Source organism: Pangasianodon hypophthalmus, chromosome 6 (assembly GCF_027358585.1).
Source record: "Pangasianodon hypophthalmus isolate fPanHyp1 chromosome 6, fPanHyp1.pri, whole genome shotgun sequence".
NCBI classification, from domain to species: domain Eukaryota; kingdom Metazoa; phylum Chordata; class Actinopteri; order Siluriformes; family Pangasiidae; genus Pangasianodon; species Pangasianodon hypophthalmus.
The window spans coordinates 18,929,707-18,954,905 of NC_069715.1; the positions used below are offsets into that span (position 1 = coordinate 18,929,707).

Below are 25,199 nucleotides of genomic sequence, written 5' to 3' on the forward strand. Positions count from 1 at the left end.
ATAGCTTTTATTGCATTTTTGGGAAGTGACATCAAGTAATATGGAAGTATTTTCTGGACAAATTTCAAAAGCAATTGTAAATTGCATTTCTATTTATGCACGCATAAATTGTGACATAATTGCAATGCAAATCGTGTATTACTGTTTGCATTTTCGTTTACACGAACGTACAATATCTGCCAAATTTCAAATGGAAAAGCAAAGTCCATTTGCAATTGCGTTTCCAAAGTCTTACGAGTTATGATCCTGTCAAATCGAAATAGTAATAGCAATTACCGTTTGCTATTTCACTTCATCAGCGTCGCGTGTGGAGCCTGCCAAAATTCAAATTCAGTTCCCTTGGCAGTTGCATTTCCGATACCTTGCTTAGAAACATGTCAATCAGTGTTAGAGTGGGAGTATACTATTGAGCGTGTTTGTATTTGGAAGTGACGTCAGTCACAGTCGACGGCCAAGAAGTAATGATGGGAGTTCCGGGTCTTTTTATTGAGCCAGATCGTTTCGCTCAGCTCGGCAATAAGAGCCGGCGCACTTAACTGCATAATGTTTAATATTTGCAATTGAACGAACGTGTATATTGTTTATGTTATTTAATAAAAAAAAATAAATAAAAAGAGCCGGCTCTTTCGGCTCCCAAATGGCTCTTCATTCTGGCTTTTATAATTCAGCCAAATTTAGCAAATGGTTGGTTGATCATTTTGACCTATGATTGGTATGCATGCACATATATCACTTAAAGTATTCAATGTAATTATACTAAACCTTATAATTTTCAGAATACCACAATTTCACATTACGTCTGGTATAAAAACCTTAAATAATATAAAAACATCAAACACTATTACACATGCGTATTCAACGTTTTATTTATACTGAGCTTCCCAAAACACAACCAAAAAAAAAAAAACGGAACATGCTGTGCCATATAACAAATAAAGAATAAACGTGCACATTTGGATGTACAATTCTAATATGCCTGTGAAAGTTGTTAGTAGACCCTGCTCGATATAATATTTTTACCTTACAAATTCTACATCTTGCCTTTATGTTGTCTATGTTATTAAAATGCATCCAAATGCTACTTCGTTTGCGACTGTCACTCATCTTGTTTTCTGACCCGAAATTAAAAATGATCTTTTCACCACACTGCTCGGTTACACACACTCCATGCAGCACAATCGACTACACGTTTTCCTTCTTGGCCGTCGACTGTGACTGACGTCACTTCCAAATACAAACACACCCCATAGTATACTCCATAGTATATATACATTCCCTTTGAATTTTGGCAGGCTACATATGCAATACCGAGGAAGTGAAATACCAAACGGGGTAATTGCTATTGCTATTTCAATATTTCAAGACATGGGAAATGCAATTGCAAATGGACTTTGCTTTTCCATTTGAAATTTGTCACAATTTATGCGTGCACAAATAGAAAACACAATTGCAAATGAAGTTTTGAAATTTGTCTGGAAAATACTTCCATAGAGTAAGCTGGGTAAATGAATCTTGAAATGCACTCCATTTTTGTAAGAAAATTTGGCCAATAATAGAGATGTCTCTTTGAGACCACGAATTCAAATAAGATTTAGATTTATCTAGATTATTCCAAATGTTGAGATTATTTAGTGTGATATTATCCTGTGTAATGTGTATGCCAAGGTATTTAATGGTTGATTTAACAAGGATATTATCAATTGTCTACAGAGGGGAGTTATGAATTGGTAGTAATTCACATTTTTTAAGGTTTAATTTTAAACCAGATGCCGTATAAAAAATTTAAAAAAGCTGTATTGTTTTGAGGATTTTTGGAACTTGGCTACTATTTTTCATGAATATGGTTGTGTCATCTGCCAGTATATTGTTATGAATTGACCGACCTTTCATGACTGTGTATCTGAGATAATGTGTGTAATACTGGTTTTTAATCTGTTGGCATAAACATGAGTTAAAAATTTATTGTCATTAATTAAGCAGGGTTATGGGTCTAAGATTGTCTATTAATTTTGGATGTTTTCCAGGTTTGGGGAAGAGAGGGATGATCCCTTAGTTCATAGTAGTTGAAAGAGTGTGGGTTACTTCGCTGGGGTTACTCACCCCGGCGTAAAAAGGAAAGTCGCCCCAAACAACGAAGGAGACCAAGAAAAGAAAAGCAGAAGTTTTAATACCAAGTGGCAAACTGGGCACGAATTGCTCGTCTACGACTCCACAAATCAGATAATGTACTGTGAGGACTGCTGGACATATGCGTTGGAAAAGCACAAAACAAATAATTTTGTTATTGGAACGAATAACTTCAAGGTGGAAGCTGTTAAAGACCACGAAAAAATAAAAAAGTCATCTCCAGAGCTTAGCAACAAAACAAGCAAAATCAGCGTCTATTGAAAACTGTGTTGCAGCTAAATGCTTACTATCAATGAAGTCATCGCTATTAGACCAAATGAAACTTCTCTTTAGAAACGCTCATTTTTTTTCCTTCTGTTTGGCTAGTAGAAGTTCTGAATGGCCGGTAACTTAAAATTTTAGTAGCCAAATTGGCTGGTGAGTGAAAAAGTTAATTTCAAACCCTGGTGTTAACGGAAAGTGTCAGTATCTATGTATGAATAAGAGGAGGAGTACTGCTTACTGTAGAAATGGAAGATTTCCTTAGAAATCTCATCAGAGTCTGTACATTCTTGTTTGTTAAGTAGCAGTGCCTTTACAGCATCACAGTGACCTGTTAGAGGTGCTACAGAAACTACAGTATTTGACTCCAGACTAGGCCTATTTTCAGACACTAACCAAAAATCTATTGTGGATTTGATTAAACCATCAGGTTTAAACCAGGTGAAAATTTGAGTACCAGGGATTTTAGTGCATCATGTTGTCTTTCAATTTAAACACACTACAAAAATTCTATCAAGCCATTCATCAATCACCATATTAAAATCATCTCCAAATATAAAATCTTCAGCAGGATACCTTTTCACAGAGATCCTTTACAGCCTTTTTTCCCCCAGGGAAATTGTTTAAAATACAGCAATGCCTGCTGACCTATTTGTACCCTGACAAAAAAAAAAAAAAAAAAGTATTTTGTTGCTCCACTTGTTTGACCAGAATTTTTCATCCTTGTCATTAGGATGAGTTTCTTAGAGAAGAAAACATTGAGCTTTTTCATTTTTACAAAAAAAAGGAAGATTGATTTTCTTTTAACAGAATCTCTTAGACCCATAGTGTTAAGTGAAAACATAGGGTTAGAGGAAGACATATTAAAAAAAAAGGAAATATAAACTAAAAGTAAACATTTAAGGGTATTAGTTTTTTGGAATTAAACACTGTTGCAGAGCCCCTGTCTGGCACTATTGAATACAGTAAAATTTACTATAAAGCAAACATTCTTGTCCTCATATTAAAGAGTGTATTTAAGGTGAACATATACTTTTATAGCTTAGCTTTTCCTTGTTCTACCTGTTAGATGTGTAAAAAACAGAAATTCCAGGAGAGCTAAATTTTAAGTGCATATCATTGTGTGAAAAGAGGTAAGTAGATAAATGAACTAATGTAAAGTTAGCACAAACTGGTTACTAAGCTAAACTAATCTGTTTTCCTCTTTCTTGACCTTCAGACTGAGATCTTTTTTAAAGTATAACAATATTTCTTTTTAACTACACCGCAGAATAATAACATTAGAAAATTGTTACAGTTATGAAAGAGAACCTCTAAAAAAATGTTAACACAGAACACATTTATGACTCTCAAACATCTGAGAGTGTGAAATAAATGACATGTTGTTGCCTTTAGCCTGTCTAATCTGGAATAACCCTGTTAACACTGATGTAGCTCACTTATTTTCTGTAGTACATATTCTTTCCTGCCACCTTGTCTTGCTCCATCTTCGGTCATGCAGCTGCGCGAGCTTCTCTGTCAGCTTTGCAAAAGCTTCCAGATGGTATCCCGGTGGTATCTCATGGCGAACTGGATGATGACCTGACGGTGTCTCCCCTACGCTTTTCTCCCAATGCAGTGAACAGTATCAACCACAGTTTCCATTGATGTATCCCACTGCAGCACTATTTTGGACAGAATATTCATGACTAGGGTGTGTTTGTTGTCTTTTTCTTTCAAACCATGTGTTTTGAGGTTCCAGCTTCTCTCGGGGCATTACTTTTTCTATTGCTTGTGTCTTGCCTTTGCACTCTTTAAGCTCATTGGCATTCATCACTACTACTCTGGTGATACTAGCCACCATGACTGAGTTTTCTCTTAAATGGTCACCGAAATTGTCAATTTTTGAGGTCAGTTTTTCTATAACTTCAACAAGAGTCACATTTGGGACTTCAGTCAGTTCCTGTGAGGTTTTTACCTTTGGAGGTGGTGCTGTAATTTTGTTGGAGGAAAAAGGGAAGATTTTCTCTTCATACAGCTGCTGGTTGTAGCATCCATCTGCGAGTAGTCATGGTCCCTCGTGTTTGCTTGGCCTGAGGTTGCAGCTAGCTTAGGTTCAGTCTTTCCGCTCGGCATGTCAGGTTAAAAGTACATTTAGGTTCTAATTTGTACTTTGAGATGGTACAATCACTTATTCAAATGTTCACTTTACTGTTTTTAATCTTGTTTAACTGATAAAATTGAGGGTTTCAAGTAAATTTTGGGGCACTTGAGCAAGAGCTTAGAGGTGAGTGCTTGTCCAGTCTGCCATCTTGCCGAACTCCAAAACTGGAGGATCATACATTTTGGAAATTTGCTATTGCAATGTCAGAGCCATGACCTTTCACCAGCCAGTAATGTAACACTTCCCCCATGAACATTAATGACCTTTCCCCTGACATCCTACATTTCAAAAATTAGTGGGCAAGAGCAAGCCATTCTGAGGGATGTCTAAGGAAAATGAGCATGAGAGCTTGACGAATCTCCTTCGTAGCATAAGTATCATGTAACATCTATCAATTTTAAAATAAATAACAGACAAAGTGGTTCGATAGAAATGGTGAAATTTTATCGTCAATACAACATATTACAAATAATAGTAAGTAGTTACGTAGAGTAGTGATTAAGTTCGATAGTTAGCTTATTAAGCTAACTGCTGCCTGACGAGCTTTTTTTTATTAGTTTTTTTTATTGTACCCCTTCTCTACTTTTAAATTAGTTTGTAGCTGTATTGGCTTTAGATCAGTTAATATACAGACGCAGTACTTGGTTAAATCAATACTGCTGACCATACTAATACCATTAGTATTGTTTAGTCAGTGGTATAGTAATACCATACTATATAATTGACCACTTACTTTTTTTGTCTGTTACTTAGCTTGTTAGCTTGTCGCTAAACTGCTTTTGTGGCTGTACTCCCATTGTAAAGTTACCAATAACATTATTTAATTAATAAAGTGTTGTTTCTTTTTTTTCTAGCCATTCCAGTGATGCCAATGTGGATGGATCGGAAACAGAAGTAGACATGGTGGTATACCTAGGTCATCTGTGACGTGAACAAAGGTATCGTGGACCATTGCTTATGTATATTCTCTGATTGGCATGTCAGTTATTTTAGAGTTTTGGATGGAATTCCCTAAGTTTATGCATATGGATAATTTAATAATATAATTGGCGTGACATTTTTGAGAATGTTTCAATTTATCTTCCACTAGTATCCATTGATATCGTCACTACATTATGTAGCGTCTCGGAGCTGAGGCAGGCAGAACACAGAAACATAACAGGCAGAGTTAGTGCAAACTCATGTGCGTTTATTGATTCAGCGCAGTGGTGAGGGGGAGTGGTGGTGCTGGTGGAGGAAGAGTGAGGGTTGCTGGCTCTCTGGGACATGGGCTGCAGTGAGGAAAGTGGCTGGAGAGCCACTGTCATTGTGGCGTGGCGGCGTGGGTGTATGGCGATGAGTGGTGGCTGCGCGATGTCGGGAGGCACCCCAGAAGCATGGAGGTCGCAGACACGCGGTGCAGAGGGGGAGTGGCGTCTTTGGTGCTGTCATGCATTCAGCACCCGGGTAGCAGTTATGCGTACCTCTAGTTCCAAGTAATCTCTGCACAGAAGGGTTTAAAAACATGACACAGCTAAATTTGACATAAATTCCCTTTTATGGTTTCATCTTAATTATAGGCTGTAAATGTGCTTGTACAATGTGCTACAGAATATTGCCTCAGATAGCTTTTATAGTACATTTGTTTAAATGCAGAAAGCTGCAAAACACCTGGCTGTTAGACACCTGTGAGGACAGCAGGAGCAGTGAGACACCTGTAAAACACAGCAGGAGCAGTGAAACACCTATGAGGACAGAAGGAGAAGTGAGACACCTGTGAAGGCAGCAGGATAGAGGTGACAGAGAATGTGGAAATGGATCTGTGTCACTCCATCATTGCACTACTGAGACATTGCACCTGGAACAAGAGACCTTGCAAAAATGGGGTAACCATTCTATGAAGACGGCAATCAGTTCAGGATCCTGAAGAGTACACCATATTCTCTTATCACCATGGTAAAGTTTCTAACTTGATCCTTAAATATGGAAGAACAGTGTTAATATTTCGTAAGATAGCTTACTATACATGTCACTATGTGGGTCACTTGGTTGCTGTTATTTTGCAAAAATGTTTTTGAAAAAGATATTTTGTATCTGTAAATGCGACTATATCATATTGTATCTGTTTGCCTTTTCGTGTTTATGGCAAATAATCTGCAAACTTGTACAATTGTTTTTTTTTTTTTTTTAAACAATGCTGCTTTGTATTTTACTGAAACTCTAATGCTCATATTTCAAATGGGTTGAGCTAGATTGGTGTTTGACCAAGATGACCAATAGGTTGTCCCTAAACATGTAACTGTAACATATTGTACCTGTTGACCTTACCATATGTATAGCAATGTTGGAAATTAGCTGTTTAGATTAAGCTGCCCGCATTCTCCACTGTAGGAAATTAGCTGTTTAGGTTAAACTGCCCGCATTCTTCACCTAAATATGTAGGAAATTTGCAGATCAGCTCTAATTTCAGGGGAAATTTTGCAAACTTTATATTGCAACAACTAGTCAACTATTCGTCTAGCAATAAGTTGAAATTAGTGTATTTACTAATTGTGCATGGGATATTACCTCCGTGGCCACCAGCAATAATGTCCTAAATATAGTGAAAACATCATATTAAGAGCACAGTAACAAGATCGGCAAACTCGATACTCGAGTTTCCAGGACTATTTCTCAGACCATGACCTGAACGAACCATCAACTTATCAGTTTAACCTTTGTTTCGTTTAGAAGGGCTTTAAACTTTATATTAAAAGCACCAGTTCAGCGAGAATCTGGAGGTACTGTACTTGCATTTGCATTGTCCTAGATGGGGATTTGTCAGCGGTCTGGTTGCTTATGAGTGGCATCTTGGAAGACCAATCAGAATGGTGAATGGAGTGAGGAGTCTCGTAGGCGAGCTGCAGGAAGGCGCTTGATTAGCGTGGTAGAGGTTTCTTTGACACTGTTGCGACTGGAGTCTGGAGGCTTCGCAGGAACCGGTCATTACAGACTTGGCTGAGGTTCAGAGCAAGCGTGATCTCCTCGTGGTCGAGGGGCGAGAACTTCTGAAGCTCTTGTTTGACAAGAACTTCTTGGAGTAGTTTGACGAGAACTCCTGAGTTGTTAATGGATGAGGACTCAGTGTTTCCTTTGTGTCTGTGGGTTTTAACCTGTCCTTTCAGGACATGTAAGGTAACCTGATGCATTTGTTAAAGCTGGGTTCTGTTGAATGTGTGAATGGTGGTGAACTTTGTGCTCCTGGGGGGAAAAGCAAAGGTCTCATTACAGTCCTCAGCCTGTGTTAACCCTTTCTTGAGGCCTCGTGAGTTACCCCCCTTTTTTCCTTAGGTTATCAGATTTATGGCTGAGGGTCCTTGGGTTTTATCCTGTAGAACATAAATGGTGAACATTCAGTTTATGTATACACACAATACTCTTGAAGATATTAATAGATTTAACCTCCTACACCCCCTAAATAGGTGCACTCTACTATTTCTATTATTAAGTATTATTAAGACATATAGATTTCATCACAGAGGCCATCAAACACAGATGGAAATTGAAAACAATCTATGGGAAGTGTATGCACACCTGCTCAATAAAGGTAAGACTTACTGATCAGCAAGCTGCAATGTATAGCCAGCATTATCTTTTTCAGCAATTTGTGCTACAGTAGATCTTCTCTGGGATCAGACTATATGGGCTAGCTTTTGTTCCCCACGTGCACAACACCTGCCGTTTCGGAGATGCTCTGACCCAGTCGTCTAGCCATCACAATTTGGCCCTTGTCAAAGTCACTCAGATCCTTATGCTTGCCCATTTTTTCCAGCTTCCAACACATCAACTTCAAGAACTGACTGTTCACTTGCTGCCTAATATATCCCCCCCTTGACAGATGCCATTGTAACGAGATAATTAATGTATTTACTTCACCTCTCAGTGGTTTTAATGTTATGGCTGATCGGTGTAACTTAGTTCAGTTTAAAACCCTACACAGAATATCTCTCTGTAAATCTAAGCTCTAATCTGCACACACATATCTCCTTTATGCAACAGATGTAAAGTAATGTAAGGTATGGTAATGTGCTCATTCTGGGCATGTAGCAAGTTACAAACATTCTGGGCTAGCATTTTTAATTGTCTCTCAAATGAATTTGGAAAGAACTAGGAGCCTAACCCACTTTGGGCTATGTTAGGAACAAGGACTACCTCAGTAGCATTAGAGAAGCATGAACAGCATGCTATTCCTTTTAGTATTATTATTGCAAAAAAAAATTATATCACAATTGTGGAAACTAGAGTCAGTACCAACGTACGACGTGGATAAAGGAACTAACTAATATACTTGGAGATACTGTATTTTCTATGTAACGAACAGCTAGAGAAAATATGGAATCCGTTCAGAATGTATTTTTGATAGATTTCAAAATGTATGTTTGATTTTTTATAATGGGATATATTTAGAATTATTAAATTATTAATTAATAAATAATTAGGTTAGAGTATTTTTGATAGACTTCAATGCACTTTTGTAAGTCGCTCTGGATAAGGGTGTTTGCCAAATGCCATAAATATAAATGTAATGTATGTGCCTACACATGTTAAAAATGCAACCCCAGATTGTAACTTACTTATTCTTTTCCTGTTACATGTTACCCTGCAAGATCTTGTCATGCGTATTTTGTACATATTTTTAAAATAAATATATATATAAATATATATATTTGAAAATAAATATTTAAAAAAAGAAAAAAAGAATCAGTAGAAAAAAGAATTTTGTCTCTAGACCTCATGGTTCTCTCGAGATATGGCCTAAAGCGTAAAATGGTGCACTATGCAGCACTATAGATAGCGCCACCATTAGGTCAATCAGGCTCACTTCTCTTGCTTGAGAGGGGGAGGAAGTGTTACATAATGGCAACATTTCATGTCTGTAGCATGTACGGTTTGGTCTGCATTTCCTTCCAAATAGTTTTTCAATTCATTCCTATGGGAAAAAAATGCACTTCAAACGGCCGGCTATGCGGGAACCGCATGACTGATCAAAAAGCTGTATACAAGCACACTTTTCCTGACTAGAACTAATAATTTGGCACTGGTCCCATTTTGATATCTCAAAAACTGTAGGACTAGATAGGGGACAAATTTTTTGACAGAATAAAAAGAACTAGAATTCTAGAACTAGAAATAGAACTAGTGCTTGCCTGTGCAAAATTCGACACACTGACATGCAGCTGCACATGCCACTCAGTAGGGGAAGCTACATATGTGTATGCTTTTGTATAACTAATTTGACCTGTGTTGGTAGCTGTGATGATTGTCTTTAACGCAAGTTTTTAATAAAATAGGTTTTATAGCAGTCCCCTTGCATGCACATGTCATTAGAATGCTCATAATGCAGTTTTCCTCACTGAGCCGAACGTTTTAATATACAACATGTCCATGTTGCTGTAGTTTTGTGGGTCCACTTATTTTGGGGGTTAACATGCACGTGACATGCATCTGATGTCACTAAAGTACCCGTAACACAATTCTCCTCAATCAGCCATGTGTTTTGATATGACATATGTCTGTGTACCAGTAGTTTTGTGATTACACTCAGTTTTGTGGTGATATGCACGTGACACCACGTGACCCATAATGCAATTCTGCACATTGAGTCGAGGGTACAGTCATCCCCCATAATGCAGTTTTCCTCATTGAGCCGATTGTTTTGATGAATGACATGACTGCAGTAGTTTGGTGATTACACTAAGTTTATGGCCTGTTGGGTCCTGCTACTGATTTCTCAGTGAACGTGTATGGGCGAAATTTAATTGGGAATTTCAGAAGACATGTACGTGCGATTGATGAGAAAAGTAATCGCACACACCTCCTGAATATTAATAACGATTTTAGGTGTGATCTGTGGCTGTGAGTCAAACAGTATCGGACTAGTTAGGTGCCGAAGTTTCCCTATGGAGATAGTAAATCTAAACAGTGTCTCTGTTTGCCTGTTTGCTCCTCTAGGCTCAATTTGCATTTTATATTAAAGTTAAACGCAACATGCACATGGGATCAATTCCCAAATGGGATTTCCTGATTCTCTGGACCAAGCCAAACACTTGGACACATCATTCATGTCTGTGTCACTGAGGGCTGGGGAGTTGGGGGGGAGGTCAAAAATTTCCCATTATTGTGTATGGGGCCAGAATAACACCATTTTCTGGACATTTTATGGCAAAAATTCAGAAAGTCTATGTGTATAGACTAGTTATGTGCTGAAGAAGAAGAAATATGCACAATTATAATTATAGCAATGCATAGCAAGCACCAGTAATACTAGAAAAGTGCATTTCCTGAAGAAAATGCAGAGGAATTGCACATCCAATGCAAATCCCAGGTGTCAGTAAGGGGTTTGTCAGGACAGGACAGGGCTATGCTTGTGGTTCCTAGCTTGTTCTTAAGTGGTTGTATGGACACTTTAGCTTGATCAGACACGAGATGTGAGAAAAATGTACTTGACCTGCAAACACGCCCCCTCAGTGTGTGAATGTGTGCAATTGTGCCTTGCGATGTGCTGGCACCCCATCCAGGGAGTCCCCCGCCTTCTGCCCCGAGTTCCCTGGGATAGGCTCCAGGCTCCCCTGTGACCCTGTGTAGGATAAGCAGTATGGAAAATGGATGAATATCATGTGTTATAACTATCTGAATAAATTAAGCCTGGCTTTGCAATGATTGACTGGCGGCAGCCATATTCTTTGCAATTATACAAGGAATTTAAATAATTATAATTTAATAATTATAATTATTACAAATATGTCTCTAATGAGTAATTTGACACTATATTTTGGAAGATTTGGCAAAAATCCTAGGAACAGTTTGCAAAAGATGGGTTCACATATTAATCAAATAAAAAAAAATGTGAGTAGGTTGGGCTAATGCAGATTTTTGTTGCATAAGCAACTGAATAAGGAGAAAACAAATATTCCCCTTCCTGCCTTATTTTACATGAGATATGTTTGTTTATAAGTGGGGAAAAAAGAATATAACCTCCCATTGGCAATTTCAGTGACAATACAGCATTTTTCTGGGTCGATAGCGGGAACTATGATTCAAGTTTTGTAAAGATTGATCATTTTAACCCTGTCAAATGCCTGCTGAAAGCTGATTGGCCAATGGCAGCCATGTTTTTTTAAGCGACCAGGTCATCATTAACAATAAGGATAAAAATGCTGAATTCCAAGTTTTACCTAATCAGACTTATGGTTCCTGAGAAACATTTTCTGAGCTATGCCACTATTTATGACCATGCCCAAAACTGGGCATACCATCTCAGGGTTTTGTCCTGAAGTGGCCTGTCAATTTTCATTCAAGTGTATACAAAGAATCATAAGCTACAGTTGTTTGAGTGAATTGACTCCCCCATTAGAATTGATTTGCAGGTGGCGGCCACATTGTTCATCAATGTAAGATTTTAAGTGAACAGGCAGCAAGAAAAACATAAAACAATCAATCCTCCCACACAGACTCTGAAGAGCCAGTTAATTACTTGCAGCTGCCTAATCTCAACTGTCTTGTGCTCAACAGAGCAAATATTAGAACAGAGGATGAAGCCAAGAGGAACCCTGTCAAAGCTATTGATTTAGACCATTGGCCAAGACCAGATGGCTGGTCCACAGGATAACACCCAAGGGCCCTCAACCATAAATCTGATAACCTAAGGCCAAAAGAGGGTGACTCACCCAGGAAGGCCTCAAGAAAGAATCAACACAGGCTGGCCTTCTGGATTGAGACCCTTTGTTTTTTCCCCCAGGAAAACAATTATCACCCTGTTCTCATCACCAGTCACACATTCCACAGAACCCAGCTTTAGGTTACCTTACATCTCCTGAAAGGACAATGACTCTTAAAATGATGCACCATAGTTTGAAAAACTTGTTGCCTTTTTAATGTCATTCCTTATATGTATCATGATTATAGCCACCAGTTCATCATGATGCTTTTGATCATTTAACAGGTATCATAGTGTTGATGACTGTATCAATAACAACATGTTTGGTATGTTTGTGATCATGATCTAATTTCCTAAGCGTTGAGATAAAGTGATTTTGAGCACAATGTATTACGTCCGTGTTGCAAAATGCATGACCAAAGTTCTAACTTTACTTTGTGGAAAGTTAGAAAAAGCACATAACTTAGAGGCCAGTATGCCAATTAGTGTCAGAGGAGAAGAATGCACCCTGCCCCAAGATTCTGCTGATTGGAACACTTTGGGGTCAGCCCAGCTAGAAAGGGTTAAAACCCCCTGACACAAAGGAAACTCAGAGTTCTCTTCATTCAACATGATCAGTGAGTACTTTGGATTTCTCATCAACCAGAGCTCCAGAAGTTTTTGCCCCTCAACATCCCAAGGAGATTACACTCGTTCTGCATCCAGACTGGTTCCTGCAAAGCCTCTAGCTCCCGTCTTTGCACCACCGGGAACCACAGTTTCTCTCATCAACACTCGAGACTCCGCCGGATGTGTGCCTCACTCCAGTCATCATCCTGATTGGTCTTCCAAGACGCCACTCAAAAGCAATCGGACTGCTGACAAACTCACATCGCCGGGAAACCCCTCAGACAAGGCAATGCAATGAGGCAATCCCCGTCCAAAGAGACAACTTAAACGCAAGTACAGTACCTCCAGATTCTCACTGAACTGGTGCAATGTTTCAAGCCATTCTAAACAAAATGAAGGTTAAATTGATAAGTTGATTGATCGTTCAGCTCATGGTTAAATAGCATACAGTCCTAGAAACTCGAGTGTTTCATTCATTCTCTGTTCAAAACCCTTCTCTGTTTGACCTTTGTGTGTGTACGTGCGTGTGTTTATGTGTTAGATTAGTTTCTGTGTCTTAGAATAGTTTAATAAAGTCTCTTCGGATTTTCAAAGGCAAGTGCCTTGTGTCTCTGTGCTTAGAATTTACTGCCTTAAACTGCAGATCTTGTTATTGTGCTCTTAATATAGTGATTCACTATATTTAGGATATTATTGCTGGTGGCCAAGGGGGTAATATCCCATGCATAATTAATAAATATACTAATTTCAGCTTATCACTGGAGGAATAGTTGTTCAGCTATTAAAATATCAAGTTTGCAAAATTTCCACTTCTGAGCTGATCTGCTAATTTCCTACATATTTTGGTGGAGAATGCGGGCAGCTTAACCTAAACAGCTAATTTCCTACATCAGTCTCAATATTTTATTGACGATTATTGAGGGAGAAACTCTGCTGAGCTATTTGACACCAACTTTGTGAAGATAGGACAAAAACTCTAGGACCAGTGCTGAGGGTGATGGAGGGTGAGACATGCCTGCCCACCTGTACTGCTTGCGGTCTGCATGTCAGGAAGTTGGAGATCCACTGACACAGGGATGGGCTGAGTCCCAGATCCTTCAATTTGGTGTGAGTTTGGAGGGGATTATAGTGTTAAATGCTGAACTGTAGTCAACAATCAGAATTTTAAAGTAATTTCTCTTCCTGGTGTCCAGATTGCTCAGGGCTGTGTGTACACCTGTTAGGTGATTGGGACGATATGCAAACTGTAATGGGTCAGGCTATCAGGTAATGAAGAGGAGATGAAGTCTCTGACCAGCCTTTCAGAGCACTTCATCATAATTACGGTCAGGGCTCCTGGACGATAGTCATTGAAGTAGACAGGCTGGGGTTTCTTTGGAACAGGAATGATTATAGATTGTTTAAAGCATGTGTGAATTACTGACTGTGCCAGGGAGAGGTTGAATACGTCCATGAACACCGGTGCTAGGTGGCCAGTGTAGGCTCTAAGGACCTAACCTGAGCTGTCATCTGGTCCTGCTGCCTTCCCGGTGTTCACTCTGCTGAAAGACATTCTCATGTTGTGCTTCGAGATGATGAAAGAATTTCCCGCTCTGACACTAGCACTGGCATTAGCACAGTTAGCAGTGTGAGCACTGTTAGCATGTTTTAGCACCGTGTTATAGGCAACAATATAGGCAGTGGTGCAAGACTTCAGAGCGTCACGATTGGTTTTATCCACCCACAGCTTCTGGTTGGGAAATGTTCTGATGGTGGTTTTGTGGACTAATCTACAAGCTTCCCAATAAATCCCACAAATGCTTCCGTAAAAACATGTTGATGCCATCAGAGCTATGCCTGAACATGTCCCAGTCTTCATCATCTAGAGTGTCCTGCAAAGTAGCCACTGGTTGATGCATCCAGGGCCTGCCACAGTCTTATTTGTCCTGCCATAGTTTCATAATGAACCAAAAATATTTTTACACTTATACATAAAAGATCTCTGTTTTGCGCCATTGTTTCAGCAAAGCATCTCTCACTCCAAGTCAGGCAGACCCTCCCCTCGATCAGTCATCTGTCATGTGTAGCTAGATGCTAATTGTATAGCATTTTATAGCTATTAATAACAGTCTAAGTAATTCTTGAACAGTAAACTTTCAAGTGTCAGCTTTCTAAAGATACATTGATTATGTGCATAGACAGAAGGACTCATGAGCAGCTACCTTTTTTATTTTGCAATTGCAATTGTCATTCCGGTGTCAGCTGTGAGAGAGACATCTCCACAATGAACAGAGGGCATGGCAGTATGACTGAATTTGCTGAGATTTAACCCCATTGCACTTACATGATAAACTTCATATTCTTCTTAAATAAAAGAAGAGTACAAACAGTGTGCTACAAGTGTACCTTTTATTTTCATTCATTTGGCTAAATGTAGTTACCTTCATTTTCAGGTCAAATCAGACCTTCGTAAGAGGCTGCAAGGAGAGCACCTAGCCGCCTGCCTGAGGGTCATCGTCAATGGGCCAAGCCCAAGGGAATTCAACTACAAAAGGGCATTAGAAATGTTTTTCTCAAAGCCCAGGAAAATTAAATATCCAAATTCAGGGTGTAAAGATTGCCAATAGGGAGAGTTGATCAATACCGCATCCAGTATTTTTTTTATTTTCTAAAAAATAAATCAGTTCACCACAGGTAACCACTTTTGCTTCATTTCTTTGATGCATCAAATGTATGCTCTATTTGATTTTGTGTTTTGACCATTTGTGAACCACGTTAAACTCTGTCACGTATAACATGCTTGGTGGGTGTGACTTTTTTGCTGTGTCATCACCATTCATATCATACAACCAATGTGTTTATGATTAAATTATTACTAGAGCACAAAATCGTTTACTAGAGCACAAAGTTCTTTATGGAGCTAGACTCTAAATTTGCTCTCAAACTGCAACAGATTGATGCATTTAACTTTAAAATGTACAAAACTTTCTTATGGGGGACCATGCCTCCTGACCCCCCCTAGAGGGTCAGAGGTCCACCCACCACAGTCTCACAAAGTCCTGTGGGAAACACTGGTGGGTGTAAACATTGTAGATATAAGCAACAGACTTCAGTGGAATTAAAGTGGCAGTGCAATGCAAGCATTGTCAACAATATAAACATTGTAAACAGTGTGAAAACAGAAAAGTGAATAGAAGTAAAATGGCAGTGCATATGGACATGAATAGAGCATGGTGGTACTATTCAAGTTCATCTATTGTCCAATTAGCTTATCCTAAGACTGGCTCAGTGCAAAATAGTGTCCCAGCACAGTGATGAGCTGTTGTACAGTGTGATCGCTGTTGGTACAAACGACCTCCTGCACTGCTCCTTTCCTCAAAGGAGCTGAATGAGTCTTCTCCTAGAGGAGCGCCACTGTTTGATGGTCATGGAGAGGATGCTGCTTGTTGTCCAGAAAGGCTGGCATTTTATTGAATGTCCTCTTTTCCACCACTCTCCAGAGAGTAGCCCAAGATCAACCTGGCCTTCTTGATCAGTTTGTTGAGTTTTCTTGCATCGCCAGTTCTGATGCCGCCTCCATAGCATACTGCTGCAAAGAAGAGTGCATTGGCTACCACTGACTAATAGATCTCTAACATCTTGCTACAAACATTAAAGGACCTGAGCTTCCTTTCCTGTACGAAGCCTCTCATTTGACCTTCCAGTCCAGTTGTCAAGATGGACACCAAGGTATCTGTAGGTGTAACCCTGCTCAATGTCCTGACCCATGATGGTAATGGGGCTGGTTGTAGTCCTCATCCTCCTGTAGGCCACCACCATCTCCTTGGTCTTGGCCACATTGAGGATCAGATGCTTCTTCCCACACCACTCCACGAAGTTGCTGACCAGGTCCCTGTACTCCTCTTCCTGTCCATCCCTAATACACCCTACCACCACAGGGCCATCAGAAAATTTCTTAAGGTGGCAGAGACCTGACCTGCACTGAAAGTCTGCGGTGTACAGGGTGAAGAGGAAGGTGGAGAGCACAGTGCTCAGACAGGCAGGTTCCCAGCTGCCCATCCTGGGGTCTTTCCAACAGGTAGTCAGCGACCCAGGAGATCATGGACATGTCCACTTGCGTTCTTCTCATCTTCTCTTTCAGTAGGAGAGATTGGATGGTGTTAAATGTGCTTGAGAAATCAAAGAAAGTGATTCTCACTGTGGTGGTGTTGTGGTCCAGATGAGAGTGGGCCTTTTGCAATAGATATATGACTGCAGATTCCACATCTACCTGTGGATGGTAGGCAAACTGCAGGGGATCCAGAAAAGAGTCGACCTGAGGTCTGAGATGGAACAGCACTAGTCTCTCCAGGACCTTCATAACATGTGATGTGAGGGCTACTGGTTTATAATTGTTCAGGGAGGAGGGAGTTGTCTTGGAACCAGGCAGGATGTTTTTCACAGCTCTGGCATTTTCTCCTGTTGAAGGCTCAGGTTGAAGAGGTGCTGGAGGATCCCACATAGCTGGCTGTCAGCTGCAGCTACAGCTTTCCCAATTTCAGCCTCTCCAACTGTCTCTTCACCTGGCCGGTAGTGACAGATTGTTGTAATTCCCTTGAGGATGGAAGCATTCAAGTCCGGAATATCCGCCTGCAGCTATGTCTCAGTGAAACAAAGCACACTGCACTCCCGATACTGCCTCCGGGTTATGATCAGTGTGTTGAGCTTGTCCATCTTATTGCCAAGAGACCTAACATTTCTGATGATGATGGAGGGAAAGAAGGGCTTGTAGCATCTCCTCTTTGCCTTTGTTTTGTATACAGCTCTGCATCTTTAGTACAATCTCAGCAGTGCACCAGCAGCTGATCGTGTGTACATGAAGCAACTTGCTATCTCCCCGTTGTTCTCCATGCCAAGCATAGAGTGCATAACAGATAAAAACTGTGCCTAAACAGACTGAAACTTAGAAGTAAGAAAAAGAGGACCTGAAGAAAAGCAAAGTGACAGATATGTAGGTAGAAAAACCTAATATAGGTAATATACTTAACATTTAACATCTCTCGAAAGGAACTGCTGTAATTGGCTGCCACTAGCATGGTGCCATCTTGGTTTGTGATGCATTTCCTGAAGAAAATGTAGAGGGATTGCACAGCCAAAGCAACACAACAACACCACAATGTCACTAAGGGATTGATGGGGCATTGTCAGTGCCTACAGTCAGGTCCATAAATATTGGGACATCGACACAATTCTAACATTTTTGGCTCTATACACCACCACAATGGATTTCAAATGAAACAAACAAGATGTCCTGTCAGCTTTAATTTGAGGGTATTTACATCCATATCAGGTGAACGGTGTAGGAATTACAACAGTTTGCATATGTGCCTCCCACTTGTTAAGGGACCAAAAGTGATGGGACAATTGGCTTCTCAGCTGTTCCATGGCCAGGTGTGTGTTATTCCCTCATTATCCCAATTACAATGAGCAGATAAAAGGTCCAGAGTTCATTTCAAGTGTGCTATTTGCATTTGGAATCTGTTGCTGTCAACTCTCAAGATGAGATCCAAAGAGCTGTCACTATCAGTGAAGCAAGCCATAATTAGGCTGAAAAAACAAAACAAACCCATCAGAGAGATAGCAAAAACATTAGGCGTGGCCAAAACAACTGTTTGGAACATTCTTAAAAAGAAGGAACGCACCGGTGAGCTCAGCAACACCAAAAGACCCGGAAGACCACGGAAAACAACTGTGGTGGATGACTGAAGAATTCTTTCCCTGGTGAAGAAAACACCCTTCACAACAGTTGGCCAGATCAAGAACACTCTCCAGGAGGTAGGTGTATGTGTGTCAAAGTCAACAATCAAGAGAAGACTTCACCAGAGTGAATACAGAGGGTTAACCACAAGATGTAAACCATTGGTGAGCCTCAAAAACAGGAAGGCCAGATTAGAGTTTGCCAAACGACATCTAAAAAAGCCTTCACAGTTCTGGAACAACATCCTATGGACAGATGTGACCAAGATCAACTTGTACCAGAGTGATGGGAGGAGAAGAGTATGGAGAAGGAACGGAACTGCTCATGATCCTAAGCATACCACCTCATCAGTGAAGCATGGTGGTGGTAGTATCATGGCGTGGGCATGTGTGGCTGCCAATGGAACTGGTTCTCTTTTATTTATTGATGATGTGACTGCTGACAAAAGCAGCAGGATGAATTTTGAAGTGTTTCGGCAGGATGAATATTATCTGCTCATATTCAGCCAAATGCTTCAGAACTCATTGGACGGCGCTTCACAGTGCAGATGGACAATGACCCAAAGCATACTGCAAAAGCAACCAAAGAATTTTTGAAGGGAAAGAAGTGGACTGTTATGCAATGGCCAAGTCAATCACCTGACCTGAATCCGATTGAGCATGCATTTCACTTGCTGAAGACAAAACTGAAGGGAAAATGCCCCAAGAACAAGCAGGAACTGAAGACAGTTGCAGTAGAGGCCTGGCAGAGCATCACCAGGGATGAAACCCAGCGTCTGGTGATGTCTGTGTGTTCCAGACTTCGGGCTGTAATTGACTGCAAAGGATTTGCAACCAAGTATTAAAAAGTGAAAGTTTGATTTATGATTATTATTCTGTCCCATTACTTTTGGTCCCTTAACAAGTGGGAGGCACATATGCAAACTGTTGTAATTCCTACACCGTTCACCTGATTTGGATGTAAATACCCTCAAATTAAAGCTGACAGTCTGCAGTTAAAGCATATCTTGTTTGTTTCATTTGAAATCCATTGTGGTGGTGTATAGAGCCAAAAATGTTAGAATTGTGTCGATGTCCCAATATTTATGGACCTGACTGTATATTGCACGTGGTTCCTAGCTTATACTTTGTTGATTGTAATGCCATTTCAGCTCCATCAGACATATGGCATATGAGAACTTAACCATGCCCAATGAGGGTGACCACACCCCATCTTTAGCATACGGCCTCAGAATCTGGCCCTGAATATGCCTTTCAAGTGTTGTGCATATCCATCTATCATGTGTTATAGCTGTTCAAGTAAATTAAGCCCTGACTTGGAATGACTGATTAGTAGACATAGGCCACATTCTTTTTTAAATGTCCACAGATTTTAAATAATTATTGAAGGCCAGACTCTGCTGAGTATTTTGACACCACAGTTTGGAAGATCGGACAGAAATCCTAGCAATAGTTTGCAAAACATGAGTTCACATATTAATGAAATTATACAAAATTTGATTGGATGGGGCCAAATGACTGAATCAGGGGAAGAAAGAAAATTCTCTATTCTCTATAACAGTGGTCACCAACCCTGTTTCTGGAGATCTATCTTCCTGAAGACTTTAGCTCCAACCATAATCGTGCCCACCTAACAATCTAATCATTGCCTTAAGAAGTTCTTGATCAACTAAAACAGGTGTGTTAGATTTTGGTTGGAGATGAAACCTGCATTTATATTCTTTAAGTCAACACTAATATTTAAATCCAATGTAGTGGCAGAATTCAGTGTAACAACTAATACTAACACCAGAAGCGTAACCGCATATATCACCCTAACATTACTGTATTATGCATCCGGCTTAATTAAAGTCAACAACAATGAAAATAGTACAGTCGTACTTAATATGCATGCAAAATACACCTTACTGAAGTTAAATAAATTAACCATCCACTTAATAAGTTTTATAAACCAAATTAACTTAGCACTGAGTGGTTCTTAAAGATTGTGCAACTCTTGTTCACAGGAGCGCGGAGTTTGGTGCTCGTGAATGGCGCACACTGATTGGTCAATCCAGTGAAGCCCATTTAAAGGGACCAAAACCTCTTTTAAAATACTGAATTATCTCAGCTGATCATAAACATAGACTCTCATCTAGTGTATTTCCTGGTGATGTATACACATACATACACACACACACACACACACACACACAGAGCCCATGGTCGAAAAGTCTGAGAAAAATAACTAGCAAAAGTTTTAAATTTTGACCAAAAAAATGTACAGCAAATCTCCTCTTCCTATATCAAATTGTTGAGGAGATATATACATTTTTAATTATAAAGCCCTCTATAGGCCCATTGTCGTGATATTTGAGCAGTGGCCAGACAGTGTCCTACTGACTGTTGTAAAGTTCATAGAAAATTTACTTTGCAGTCAGTACATACAGTATATACAATGGCCTAAAATTTCACTGACTTGTAGTGGCCAAATGGTTTGGGCAATCAAAATTAACTTAGTATGTTTTTGTCAGCAAGCTCTCTACTTGCTATATTACATATTTTATGCTTCTCAGATAAAGGGCCTAGGACTAGTTTAAAAAGTTTTTTTTTTTTTAATTAAAGATGGCAGAAAGTATGTCAGCCAAAACCGTATGGCAAAATGATGCAGGAGGACTCTTGTATTCTGCTGATATAATAGTTTTACTCTATTCCCTACAGTTGTGAAGATATAAACCAAAAGATAAATTCATATATTACAGCATCCCCTTCAGGTGGAAATGTGTCATTTACTTTGCCTGAGTAAGGGGTGTGATGTGGGATCTAACTGCCAAATTTGGTGGCAATATGTCAATGATAACACTGTGTTATAGCTGTTTAAATAAATTGGCCTCCACCTCAATAGAAAATGATTGACATGTGGTGGCCATATTGTTTTGATAATTATTAAGTTTTACACTCTGTCCAGAAAAAAGGCCAAACCATTGGGATAGCGTATACAGCATATACAGTTAAAAAAAAAAACTTAGACATGATCAATACAGGAGAATAAAAACAGTACCCATATGAAAAATAAACAGAAGTTTGCCACAAAATGGAAAGACAAAGAGAGATTGCATGATAAGAGTTAGTGGCAGAATGAAAAAAAACTTAAATAAGACTGTTCATGGGATTGTAATGTCAAGAGACTCCATCTTTTCTCACTGAACACTTTATTAGGAACACCTACACATTCATGCAATTATCTAATCAGCCAATCATGTGGCTGCATAAAATCATGCAGATACGGGCCAACAGCTTCGGGTCATATTCACATTAATAATCAGGACGGGGAAAAAATGTGATCTCTGTGATTTTGACCGTGGCATGATTGTTGATGACAGATGGACTGGATTGATTATTTCTATAACTGCTGATCTCCTGGGATTTTCACACACAACAGTCTCTAGAGTTTACTCAGAGTGGTGCAATAAAGAAAAACTATCCAGTGAGCAGCAGATGGAAACGCCTTGTTGATGAGAGAGGTCAACGGAGAATGGCCAGACTGGTTCAAGCTGACACAAAGGCTACAGTAACTCAGATAACCACTCTTTACATTTGTAATAAGCAGAAAAATTCAATTTAACACCTTTGGGATGTGGTAGAATGGGAGATTCATAGCATGAAAGTGCCCCTAAAACATCTGCAGGAATTGCCTGATGCAATCATCTCAACATGGACCAGAATCTCAAAGGAGTGTTTCCAACATCTTGTGGAATGCATGCCACTAAGAATTTAAACTGTTTTGAGAGTAAATGTGGCTTCGCTAAAGTTCATGACCTCCCTCTCAGACCCAGTAAATCTCCTTTGGCAGTGGCAGCGTTAGACGGAAGACCTCTGGGCGCCGGTCAGGTCCAATACACCACCAATGACATCTGCCTGACTACTGGCGCCATGCACTCAGAAACCGTTTCTACATCATACAAGCTCCCAATAACCCAGTTATTCTTGGACTACCCTGGCTTCAGCTCCACAAACCACAGATCTCATGGACTGAGGGTCAAATCACTCACTGGTCGGCCAAGTGTTTTGCACAGTGTCTTCAGACCCTAGAACCGACATCACTTGAAGCAGCCATCGTCAAGATGGACCCCTTGCCTTCAGCCAATCTTCCTTTGGAGTATGCTGATCTAGCTAAGGCATTCAGCAGGTCCAACGCCACCCAACTAAAGCCACATCGGCCTAGCGACTGTGCCATCAAGCTGCTCCCTGGTTCCACACCGCAGAATCTTTCCTCCTTCACAACCAGAAACTGAAGCCATGAAAGCCTACATAGAAGAAGAACTGGCTAAGGGCTTCATCGTTCCATCTACGTCTCCTGCTTCCGCCGGATTCTTCTTTGTCAAAAAGAGAGATGGGGGTCTTTGGCCCTGTATTGATTATAGAGGCTTAAACGAAATAACTGTCAAGTTCCGGTACCCTTTACCTCTAGTTCCACCAGCTCTGGAGCAGCTTCGCTCCGCCACATATTTCACCAAGCTCGATCTGCGCAATGCCTACAATCTGATTTGCATAAAGGAGGGGGACGAGTGGAAGACTGCCTTCTCCACCACTTCTGGGCACTATGAGTACCGGGTCATGCCGTTCGGGCTCGTCAACAGTCCCTCAGTCTTCCAAGCATTCATAAACGATGTATTCCGTGACATGCTCAATAAATGGGTCATCGTTTACATGGATGACATTCTCATTTACTCTGACGCTCCTGAAACACACATTCACCATGTCCGAGCCATTCTACAACATTTGATCTCCCACCAGTTATATGCTAAAGCAGAGAAATGTGAGACTTCCACCACGTTCCTGGGATATCTGGTCAGTCCTGAGGAAGTGGCGATGGATGATCGCAAAGTGCAGGCCGTCCTGAACTGGCCCCAACCTACGACTGTCAAGGAGATGCAGAGGTTCCTTGGATTTGCTAACTTTTACAGACGTTTCATCAGAGACTTCAGCTCCATCGCAGCCCCCATGACTTCAATGACTAAGAGGAGGGGAGGTCAATTATCCTGGTCGCCCGTAGCTGACAGAGCCTTTAATCACCTCAAGGAACGTTTCTCCACTGCACCTATACTCCATCACCCTGATCCTGAGCGCGAGTTTATAGTGGAGGTAGATGCCTCCAGCACAGGCATCGGGGCCGTTCTTTCGCAATGTCATGGCAGTCCACCCAAATGGGCAAACCGAGCACCTCAATCAAGAGATCACTCGCTTTCTAATATCCTACTGTCACCGCAATTAAGCTGATTGGGCAATTAAGCTGATATCTGTTTTGGGCAGAATACACACAAAATTCCCTGCACAAACAATCCACCGGGCTTACACCCTTCCGATGCGTGCTTGGGTTCCAACCACCTCTCTTTCCCTGGTCCAGGGAGCCCACAGAATTACCCGCATTTAATGACTGGCTCAGGAAGAGTGAAACTACCTGGAGCGAGGCCCATACTCATCTCCAACGTGCCATCAGGAGACAGGAGGAACAAGCAGATCACCACCGACGTCTCAACCCTGAGTATGTCCCGGGATCGTGGGTCCGGCTCTCCACTCGAGACCTCCGGCTCTGACTACCCTGCCGCAAACTCAGTCCCAGGTACGTGGGTCCATTCAAAGTCGTTAAACAAATAACCCCCGTTTCTAACCATTTGGCCTTACCTCCACAATATCGTATCTCACCCACTTTTCATGTCTCTCTGCTCAAGGCCACTGGTGCTCCGAGAAGGGCGGATGACCTAGATGAGCCCCGGAACCAGGGACCCCCTCCCCTTCCTCTCATCATCGACCATGAAGAGGCATATCAGGTTCAGGAGATCTTAAACTCTCGGCGCCGGGGAGGAGTCCTGCAATATCTCGTGGACTGGGAGGGGTATAGACCGGAGGAGAGATCCTGGGTCAATGCCAAGGACATTCTTGACCCGTCTCTTACTACTGACTTCCACAGGACTCATCCGGATAAACCGGGTCCTCGTCCTTGCGGAAGACCCCGGCGTTGTTTGCCTTCTCACGTCAGGAGCCTCTCGCAGGGAGGGGGCTCTGTAACGAATCCGGCCTCTGTGGTTCCCCCTGATCGTCACCAGAGGTCTTGTTTTGCCCCAGCTGACATTTCTGAGTGTTTCTACCTTCTTTGTTGGATTACCGTGTTTTGACCTTGGACTGTTTTCTCTCGTTTCTGGATTCTTTGCTGCCTGCCCTGATCATCTGCCTGTCTGATTACTCTGCCTTTGTCTCACCTCTGATTACCCTGTTTGCTGTTGCTCAACCACACCTGTATGACTGTGTCTGCCTTTTATTAAACGCTGCTAATGGATCCTCACTCTGTTGACTCGTCATTACAAAATGGAGGGCCCTTCCCAGTATTAGTATAGTGTTCCTAATAAAGTGTTTGGTGAGTGTATGTTAAGACTGGCTGCCAGATAATATAAAATTTAATTGCAGAACCTTTTGTGGAATAGCAATTTTTTTCCAATATCATAAAATGCATAATATCTCTAATCCACTGACTGAATATTGGTGGGAATTTATCTTTGCATTTAATAAGTATAAGTTGTCTGGCTATAAGTGCTGCACATGTGAGCATGTGAGGTACCCAGCTCCACCTTGCATCTATCACACATTTGACCAGTTTCTGGTTTTATTTTAGTCGGCTTTACTTTGGACCAA

General features: G+C 40.7%; 1 protein-coding gene and 1 long non-coding RNA gene across 3 annotated transcripts; both read left to right on the forward strand.

Moving 5' to 3' along the window:
- Nucleotides 1-300: 300 nt before the first annotated feature.
- On the forward strand, nt 301-18,008 carry LOC113538061 (uncharacterized). 2 transcript variants are annotated; one of them, XR_008301869.1, is made up of 4 exons: nt 301-1,332; nt 5,386-5,469; nt 6,167-13,148; nt 15,248-18,008. It is a non-coding gene; the product is annotated as an uncharacterized LOC113538061 (long non-coding RNA). The 2 variants fall into 2 exon arrangements; XR_003403813.3 differs by having other exon boundaries at nt 6,167-6,466.
- Nucleotides 18,009-20,947: 2,939 nt separating this feature from the next.
- LOC128318511 (uncharacterized) lies at nt 20,948-24,833 on the forward strand. The gene has a single exon (XM_053234688.1). It carries the CDS (start codon nt 22,809-22,811, stop codon nt 23,787-23,789), a length of 981 nt encoding a protein of 326 aa, XP_053090663.1. The 5' UTR covers nt 20,948-22,808; the 3' UTR covers nt 23,790-24,833.
- Nucleotides 24,834-25,199: the final 366 nt, after the last annotated feature.

Bases quoted from the DNA above. Each gene is read 5' to 3' on its own strand.
- LOC128318511 (XM_053234688.1), top strand. From the start codon at position 22,809: ATGAAAGCCTACATAGAAGAAGAACTGGCTAAGGGCTTCATCGTTCCA.